The 9,567-nt window shown below is 58.3% G+C and overlaps 1 protein-coding gene across 2 annotated transcripts; it reads left to right on the top strand.

Moving 5' to 3' along the window:
* The first annotated feature begins 1,865 nt into the window (after window positions 1-1,865).
* LOC309684669 (serine/threonine-protein kinase TAO2-like) lies at window positions 1,866-8,445 on the top strand. 2 transcript variants are annotated; one of them, XM_082500534.1, is made up of 4 exons: window positions 1,866-2,066; window positions 2,178-2,835; window positions 4,823-5,005; window positions 7,391-8,445. In XM_082500534.1, the coding sequence occupies exons 2-4, from the start codon at window positions 2,818-2,820 to the stop codon at window positions 7,781-7,783; spliced, it is 594 nt and encodes a 197-aa protein (XP_082356660.1). In that variant the 5' UTR covers window positions 1,866-2,066; window positions 2,178-2,817; the 3' UTR covers window positions 7,784-8,445. The 2 variants fall into 2 exon arrangements, with proteins under 2 accessions (XP_082356660.1, XP_082356661.1); XM_082500535.1 differs by lacking the exons at window positions 1,866-2,066; window positions 2,178-2,835 and adding an exon at window positions 4,234-4,319.
* Window positions 8,446-9,567: the final 1,122 nt, after the last annotated feature.

The following is a 9,567-nucleotide window of genomic DNA, read 5'->3' as shown; positions in this document are numbered from 1 at the left end:
CCCCCCTCTTTCCTTTCCCCCTATTTATTACCGCGGGGGGGGGGGGGGGGGGGGGGGAGGGGCGCGTTTTGGGGGAGTTTATTGCTTTTCCATCACTTTTGGTTCATTTCGTTTGTTTATGTTATCGGTTTGGGGGAGATTTGGTCATTTTGGGGGAGATTTGGTCATTTTGGGGGAGATTTGGTCATTTTGGGGGAGATTTGGTCATTTTGGGGGGGGATCTGAGTCATTTTTGGTTGTTTATTGTTGTTTTTTGGGGGGATTTGATTGTTTTTGGGGGGATTTGGGGCGTTTTGGGTTGTTTATTGGTTTTTGGGGGGATTTGATTGTTTTTGGGGGGATTTGGGGCGTTTTGGGTTGTTTATTGGTTTTTGGGGGGATTTGATTGTTTTGGGGGGGATTTGGGGCGTTTTGGGTTGTTTATTGGTTTTTGGGGGGATTTGATTGTTTTTGGGGGGGATTTGATTGTTTTTGGGGGGGATTTGGGGCGTTTTGGATCGTTTCTTGTCGGTTTTGGGGGAGATTTGGCTGTTTTGGGGGATTTGGGGCGGTTTTGGTCGTTTTTTTGCCACGAGGACTTATGTTGGTTTTGAGGGTTTTTTTTTGTTGGTTTTGAGGGTTTTTTTTTGGTGGTTTGGGGCTTTTTTTATTTTTTTTTTATTTATTTTTTTTTGGTCGGTTTTGGGGCTTTTTGTTGGTTTATTGACGATTTGTTGGAAATACACAATTGAACCCCCCCAAAAAAATCACCATTTTCAGTTCTTTTGGGGGTTTTTGTTTTGGGGGGAAGGGGGGGGGAGGGGGGGGCACCCATGGGTGGGGTCACCCTGTAGGTGTTGAGGTCATCTATGGGTGGTGGGGACTCCATGGGGACGTCACCCTATGGGTGCTGAGGTCACCTATGGGTGGGGGGGGTCATCCAATGGGTGGTGGGACTCCATGGGGACGTCACCCTATAGGTCCTGAGGTCACCTCTGGGTGGTGGGACTCCATGGGGACGTCACCCTATAGGTCCTGAGGTCACCTCTGGGTGGTGGGACTCCATGGGGACGTCACCCTATAGGTCCTGAGGTCACCTATGGGTGGTGGGACTCCATGGGGACGTCACCCTATAGGTCCTGAGGTCACTTCTGGGTGGTGGGACTCCGTGGGGACGTCACCCTATAGGTCCTGAGGTCACCTCTGGGTGGTGGGACTCCATGGGGACGTCACCCTATAGGTTCTGAGGTCACCTATGGGTGGTGGGACTCCGTGGGGACGTCACCCTATAGGTCCTGAGGTCACCTACAGGTGGTGGGACTCCGTGGGGACGTCACCCTATAGGTCCTGAGGTCACCTACAGGTGGTGGGACTCCGTGGGGACGTCACCCTATAGGTCCTGAGGTCACCTCTGGGTGGTGGGACTCCATGGGGACGTCACCCTATAGGTCCTGAGGTCACCTCTGGGTGGTGGGACTCTATGGGGACGTCACCCTATAGGTTCTGAGGTCACCTCTGGGTGGTGGGACTCCATGGGGACGTCACCCTATAGGTCCTGAGGTCACCTCTGGGTGGTGGGACTCTATGGGGACGTCACCCTATAGGTCCTGAGGTCACCTATGGGTGGTGGGACTCTATGGGGACGTCACCCTATAGGTCCTGAGGTCACCTCTGGGTGGGGGCGTCACCCAATGGGTGGTGGGACTCCATGGGGACGTCAACCTGTGGTTAGGGGGGGTCACCCTATGGGTGGTGGGGTCACCTATGGGTGGGTGGGGGGGGTCACCTATAGGGAGGGTCACCCATGGAGGGGTCACCCTATAGGTCCTGAGGTCACCTCTGGGTGGTGGGACTCCATGGGGATGTCACCCTATGGGTGGTGGGGGTCACCCTGTGGGTGGGGGACTCCATAGGGTGGTCACCCAATGGGTGGGGGGGGGGGGTGTCACCCTATGGGTGCTGAGGTCACCCCATGGGTGGGGGATCACCCTATGGGTGGTGGGACTCCATGGGATGGTCACCCATGGGTGGGGAGGTCACCCCATGGGTGCTGGGGTCAACTAGGGGTGGTGGGACTCCATGGGGTGGTCACCCCATGGGTGAGATGATCACCCCATGGGTGGGAGGTCACCCCATGGGTGCTGGGGTCAACTAGGGGTGGTGGGACTCCATGGGGTGGTCACCCCATGGGTGGGGAGGTCACCCCATGGGTGCTGGGGTCAACTAGGGGTGGTGGCCCTCCATGGGGTGGTCACCCCATGGCGAGAACATGCTCCGGGTCCACCTCAGGTTGGTGGGACCCAACGTTGGGGAGCTCCTATGGGTGGAGTGGGTCACCCCATGGGGGAGGGGGGGTGTCACCCATGGGTGGGGGGGGGGGGGTCACCCTATGGGTGGCGACCCTCCACGGGGTGGTCACCCCATGGCGAGAACATACTCCGGCCCCACCTCAGCCTGGTGGAACCCAACGTTAGAGGTTCTCCTATAACTTGAGGGACCTCCTGAGCTTCTCCTCCGCCCCCCCCCCCAGGGCGGTGGTGGGACGCGGTGGAGGGCTCCACCCATGGGTGGGGGAGGGGGGGGGGGTGCCTCACCCTCCCCTCCCCCCTTCCCCCCGCCCGTGTTGTCTTCTCCTTCCCCCAGTCCAAAGAGCTGCAGATCAAGAAGCAGTTCCAGGACACGTGTAAGATCCAAACGCGGCAGTATAAGGCCCTTCGGAGTCATCTCCTGGAGACGACGGCCAAAAGTCAACACAAAGTTCTCCTCAAGAGGCTGAAGGACGAACAGACGCGGAAATTGGCCGCTTTGGCCGAACAGTACGACCACAGCATCACCGAGATGCTCTCCAGCCAAGCCGTAGGTGGGGTCTTCTCCTCGCTGTGGGGCCAGGGGAGGGCTGGAGGCGGTGGAGGGGGACGGAAGGAGGGCAAGTGGGGAGAAGGGGGGGCAACGGGAGAGGAGAGGGGGAGCCGCTGGGGACCAGGGGAGGGTGGGGGAACCCCACGGAGACCCATCAGGTGTTGAGGGAACCCCATGGAGACCCATCAGATGTTGAGGGAACCCCACGGAGATCCATCAGATGTTGAGGGAACCCCACGGAGACCCATCAGATGTTGAGGGAACCCCACGGAGACCCATCAAGTGTTGAGGGAACCCCACGGAGACCCATCAGATGTTGAGGGAACCCCACGGAGATCCATCAGATGTTGAGGGAACCCCACGGAGATCCATCAGATGTTGATAGAACCCCACGGAGACCCATCAGATGTTGAGGGAACCCCACGGAGACCCATCAGATGTTGAGGGAACCCCACGGAGACCCATCAGATGTTGAGGGAACCCCACGGAGACCCATCAGGGACCAGTAGATGGTGAGAGAATCCATCGGGGACCAGTAGATGGTGAGAGAACCCCATGGAGACCCATCAGGGACCAGTAGTTGGTGAGAGAATCCATCGGGGACCATCAGATGTTGAGGGAACCCCACGGAGACCCATCAGGGACCAGTAGATGGTGAGAGAATCCATCGGGGACCAGTAGATGGTGAGAGAACCCCATGGAGACCCATCAGGGACCAGTAGATGGTGAGAGAATCCATCGGGGACCATCAGATGTTGAGGGAACCCCACGGAGACCCATCAGATGTTGAGGGAACCTCACGGAGATCCATCAGGGACCAGTAGATGGTGAGAGAATCCATCGGGGACCAGTAGATGGTGAGAGAGCACCATGGAGACCCATCAGGTGTTGAGGGAACCCCACAGAGACCCATCAGGGACCAGTAGATGGTGAGAGAACCCCACGGAGACCCATCAGGGACCAGTAGATGGTGAGGGAACCCCACGGAGACCCATCAGGGACCAGTAGATGGTGAGAGAACCCCATGGAGACCCATCAGGGACCAGTAGATGGTGAGAGAATCCATCGGGGACCATCAGATGTTGAGGGAACCCCACGGCGACCCATCAGATGTTGAGGGAACCTCACGGAGATCCATCAGGGACCAGTAGATGGTGAGAGAACCCCATGGAGACCCGTCAGGGACCAGCGGATGGTGAGAGAATCCATCGGGGACCAGTAGATGGTGAGGGAACCCCACGGAGACCCATCAGATGTTGAGGGAACCTCACGGAGATCCATCAGGGACCAGTAGATGGTGAGAGAATCCATCGGGGACCAGTAGATGGTGAGGGAACCCCACGGAGACCCATCAGATGTTGAGGGAACCCCATGGAGACCCATCAGGGACCAGTAGATGGTGAGAGAACCCCATGGAGATCCATCAGGGACCAGTAGATGGTGAGGGAACCCCACGGAGACCCATCAGGGACCAGTAGATGGTGAGGGAACCCCATGGAGTCCCACCATCAGGGTCCTGGTGGGGACCCGTAGCCCTACAGGGACCCACTGGGGACCTCAGGACCCCCTTGAGACCCTCAGTTGCCCAGAAACCCACCTGAGATGGGGCTGGGGACCCTCAGTTGGCCAAGAACCCCCCTGAGATGGGGCTGGGGACCCTCAGTTGGCCAAGAACCCACCTGAGATGGGGCTGGAGACCCTCAACTGCTGAGGAACCCCCCTGAGATGGGGCTGGAGACCCTCAGTTGACCAAGAACCCCCCTGAGATGGGGCTGGAGACCCTCAGTTGGCCAAGAACCCCCCTGAGATGGGGCTGGAGACCCTCAACTGCTGAGGAACCCCCCTGAGATGGGGCTGGAGACCCTCAGTTGGCCAAGAACCCACCTGAGATGGGGTTGGAGACCCTCAGTTGGCCAAGAAGCCACCGGGGTCCATCTAGGGCCACCCCACCCCACGTGACCTCCCTCTCTGGGTCCTTCCCCAGCTGCGATTGGACGAGACGCAGGAGGCGGAGTACCAGGTCCTCCGGTTGCAGCTTCAGCAGGAGCTGGAGCTCCTCAACGCCTACCAGAGCAAGATCAAGATGCACACGGAGGCCCAACACCAACGGGAGGTCCAAGAGTTGGAGCAGAGGGTCTCCATCCGCCGCGCCCTCCTGGAGCAGCAGGTGTGGGGTGGGGTGGGGCGGGCGGAGGGACATCGTGGGGGTGGGGAGGGGGGTTGGGGTTCCTCAAGGAGGAACGTGGTGAGTTTGGGGTTCCTCGAGGAGGTTCATGGTGGGTTTGGGGTTCCTCAAGGAGAGTTACAGAGGTTTTGGGGTTCCTCAAGGAGGTTCATGGTGGGTTTGGGGTTCCTCAAGGAGAGTTATGGAGGTTTTGGGGTTCCTCGAGGAGGAACGTGGTGGGTTTGGGGTTCCTCAGGGAGAGTTATGGAGGTTTTGGGGTTCCTCAAAGAGGTTCATGATGGGTTTGGGGTTCCTCAGGGAGAGTTATGGAGGTTTTGGGGTTCCTCGAGGAGGTTCATGATGGGTTTGGGGTTCCTCAGAGAGTTATGGAGGTTTTGGGGTTCCTCGAAGAGGTTCATGATGGGTTTGGGGTTCCTCGAGGAGAGTTACGGAGGTTTTGGGGTTCCTCAAGGAGGAACGTGGTGGGTTTGGGGTTCCTCAAGGAGAGTTACGGAGGTTTTGGGGTTCCTCGAAGAGGTTCATGATGGGTTTGGGGTTCCTTAGGGAGAGTTATGGAGGTTTTGGGGTTCCTCGAGGAGGAACGTGGTGGGTTTGGGGTTCCTCAAGGAGAGTTATGGAGGTTTTGGGGTTCCTCAAGGAGGTTCATGATGGGTTTGGGGTTCCTCAGAGAGTTATGGAGGTTTTGGGGTTCCTCGAAGAGGTTCATGATGGGTTTGGGGTTCCTCAAGGAGAGTTATGGAGGTTTTGGGGTTCCTCGAGGAGGAACGTGGTGGGTTTGGGGTTCCTCAGGGAGGATCTTGGTCGTTTTGGGGCTCACCAAGAGAATTATGGAGGTTTTGGGGTTCCTCAAGGAGGAACGTGGTGGGTTTGGGGTTCCTCAAGGAGAGTTACGGAGGTTTTGGGGTTCCTCAAGGAGGAACGTGGTGGGTTTGGGGTTCCTCAAGGAGAGTTACGGAGGTTTTGGGGTTCCTCAAGGAGGAACGTGGTGGGTTTGGGGTTCCTCAAGGAGAGTTATGGAGGTTTTGGGGTTCCTCGAGGGGGTTCATGGTGGGTTTGGGGTTCCTCAAGGAGAGTTATGGAGGTTTTGGGGTTCCTCGAAGAGGTTCATGGTGGGTTTGGGGTTCCTCAAGGAGAGTTATGGAGGTTTTGGGGTTCCTCGAGGAGGTTCATGGTGGGTTTGGGGTTCCTCAAAGAGAGTTATGGAGGTTTTGGGGTTCCTCGAAGAGGTTCATGGTGGGTTTGGGGTTCCTCAAGGAGAGTTATGGAGGTTTTGGGGTTCCTCGAGGAGGTTCATGGTGGGTTTGGGGTTCCTCAAGGAGAGTTATGGAGGTTTTGGGGTTCCTCGAGGAGGTTCATGGTGGGTTTGGGGTTCCTCAAGGAGAGTTACGGAGGTTTTGGGGTTCCTCGAGGAGGTTCATGGTGGGTTTGGGGTTCCTCAAGGAGAGTTACGGAGGTTTTGGGGTTCCTCAAGGAGGAACGTGGTCATTTTGGGGTTTCTCAAGGAGAGATACGGAGGTTTTGGGGTTCCTCAAGGAGAGTTATGGAGGTTTTAGGGTTCCTCGAGGAGGTTCATGGTGGGTTTGGGGTTCCTCGAGGAGAGTTATGGAGGTTTTGGGGTTCCTCGAAGAGATTCATGATGGGTTTGGGGTTCCTCAAGGAGAGTTATGGAGGTTTTGGGGTTCCTCGAGGAGGTTCATGGTGGGTTTGGGGTTCCTCAAGGAGAGTTATGGAGGTTTTGGGGTTCCTCGAGGAGGTTCATGATGGGTTTGGGGTTCCTCAGAGAGTTACGGAGGTTTTGGGGTTCCTCGAAGAGATTCATGATGGGTTTGGGGTTCCTCAAGGAGAGTTATGGAGGTTTTGGGGTTCCTCGAAGAGGTTCATGGTGGGTTTGGGGTTCCTCAAGGAGAGTTATGGAAGTTTTGGGGTTCCTCGAGGAGGTTCATGATGGGTTTGGGGTTCCTCAAGGAGAGTTACGGAGGTTTTGGGGTTCCTTGAAGAGATTCATGATGGGTTTGGGGTTCCTCAAGGAGAGTTATGGAGCTTTTGGGGTTCCTCAAGGAGGAACGTGGTCATTTTGGGGTTCCTCAAGGAGAGTTATGGAGCTTTTGGGGTTCCTCGAGGAGGAACGTGGTGGGTTTGGGGTTCCTCAGGGAGAGTTATGGAGGTTTTGGGGTTCCTCAAAGAGGTTCATGATGGGTTTGGGGTTCCTCAAGGAGAGTTACGGAGGTTTTGGGGGTTCCTCCGGGAGCTCTCGGTGGGTTTGGAGCTTCTTCAGGAGACATAGGGAGGTTTTGGGGATGTCCCCGTGGGAATTGGGGGGGGGGAGGGATATTGGGGTCCCCCCCATCCCCCCCACTCCCGCCGCAGATCGAGGAGGAGATGCTGGCGCTGCAGGCGGAACGTTCCGAGCGCATCCGGAACCTTCTGGAACGTCACGCCCGGGAAATCGAAGCCTTCGACGCCGAGAGCCTCCGCTTGGGTTTTTCCGGCATGGCTTTGGGGGGGCTGCCCCCCCCCGCCCCTCCCCCCCAGCCCCTCCCCCGCCCCTCCCGCCCCGTCCCCAGGAGCGGCTCCCATTGGACGCACGGTCCCCCCGACGCCCGCCGACAACCCCCTCTCCTGGCCCCGCCCGCCGCTTTCGCCGGGGGCGGGGCCCTCCCCCGCCACAGCCCCCAACCCCCCCGCAGGGGAGGGGGGGGGGGAGGGGAGGGGGCGGCCCCCCCCCACCTCCTCAATGGGGCCCAGTTCCCCTATTCCTGAGAAGGAGGGGGAGCCCTGAAACCGCTAATTAGGATTTGGGGGGGGGGGGGGGCCTTGAAACCGTCATTTTGTCGCAAGGGGGGCCCCGAAACCACTATTTTGTCGCAAGGGGGGCCCCGAAACTGCCGATTTGTTGCAAGGGGGGCCCCGAAACTGCCGATTTGTTGCAAAGGGGGCCCCGAAACCACCATTTTATTTCAGGGGGGGCCCTGAAACCACCATTTTATTTCAGGGGGGGCCCCGAAACCACTATTTTGTTTCAAAGGGGGCCCCGAAACTGCCGATTTGTTGCAAGGGGGGCCCCGAAACTGCCGATTTGTTGCAAAGGGGGCCCCGAAACCACCATTTTATTTCAGGGGGGGCCCTGAAACCACCATTTTAGTTCGAGGGGGCCCCGAAAACACTATTTTGTTTCAAAGGGGGCCCCGAAACTGCCGATTTGTTGCAAAGGGGGCCCTGAAACCACCATTTTATTTCAGGGGGGGCCCTGAAACCACCATTTTAGTTCGAGGGGGGCCCCGAAACCACTATTTTGTTTCAAGGGGAGGCCCCGAAACCACTGTTCTCTTGCAGGGGTGGGCCCGAAACCACAATTTTGTTTTGGGGGGTGGCCTCGAAACCATCATTTGTGGGGGAGAGTTTCCCAAAATTTGATGTTCAGTGTCGGGGAGGGGAGGGGGGGGGGAAGGGGCGGGGTCAAAACCACTGTTTTGTTTCAGGGGGTCCTCGAAACCATCGCTTGGTTTTGAGGGGAGGCCCAAAACTGCCACTAACGGGGTGGGGGGGCCCTGAAACTGACACTTGGTGTCATGGGGGGGGCCCTGAAACCCTCTCTTCGTTTGGGGGCGGCCCCCAAACTGCTCCTAATTTTGGGGGGTGGGCCCCAAACCCAACACTCCGTGTCGTGGGGTGCCCTGAAACCACCATTTTGGTTGGGGTGGGGGTGGGGGGGCCCAAAACTGCCACTAATTGGGGGGGGGGGGGGAGCCCCAAACCCGACGCTTGGGGGTCATGGGGGGGCCCTGAAACTGTCGTTTGGTTTGAGGTGGGGGGCCCCGAAACCACCAAAGCTAATTGTGGGGAGTGTAAAACCGCCATATTCCTTAAGGGGGTCCCCAAAACCACCACTAATGGGGGGGGGGGGGGCCTGAAAACCACCATTTGGGCTCGGGGGGGGGGGCCCGAAACCGCCCCTAATTCCCCTAATTGGAGGGGGGGGGCCTCAAAAATGCCACTCAGTGTCATGGGGGAGCCCCGAAACCACCATTTTAATTGGGGGGGGGCCCTGAAACTGCCACTAATTGGGGGGGGGGGGGGGCGAAACCCACCATTTTGTTTGATGGGGGACCCCCAAAAAGCGCCATTTTGATTCGGGGGGGGGGGGGGGGGAGGGGGGGGGTCCCCTCCAAGCCCCGCCCCCCTCCCCCGTGCCAAGCCCCGCCCCCTCCGGAGCTTTTTTTTTTAAGGGGGGAGGGGAGCGCGTTAATGAGACTTAATGAGAATAATTAACGAGGCTGGTGATGACGAAACAGGCTCCGCCCACTTTGTGACGCGCCGGGGGGGGGGGGGGAAGGGAAGGGGTTAATTAGTGGCCTCATTAGCGGGGGGGGGGGGGGGGGGGTTTTAAATTATCCGCCCTCATTAATTATTCACGCGCGAATTATTAATTAACCGCCCCGTTGCCGCGGTAACGGGGGGGGGGGGGGCGCGGCCTACTCACCGCGCGCGGGGGCTGCCGGGAAGCGCCGCCATGTTGGGGGCGCGCGTCGCTGATTGGTTACTTC

The sequence above is a fragment of the Vanellus vanellus genome (assembly GCF_965231255.1).
Source record: "Vanellus vanellus genome assembly, contig: HAP1_SCAFFOLD_2428, whole genome shotgun sequence".
Lineage (NCBI taxonomy): Eukaryota > Metazoa > Chordata > Aves > Charadriiformes > Charadriidae > Vanellus > Vanellus vanellus.
This window is presented reverse-complemented; position numbering and strand designations above follow the sequence as displayed.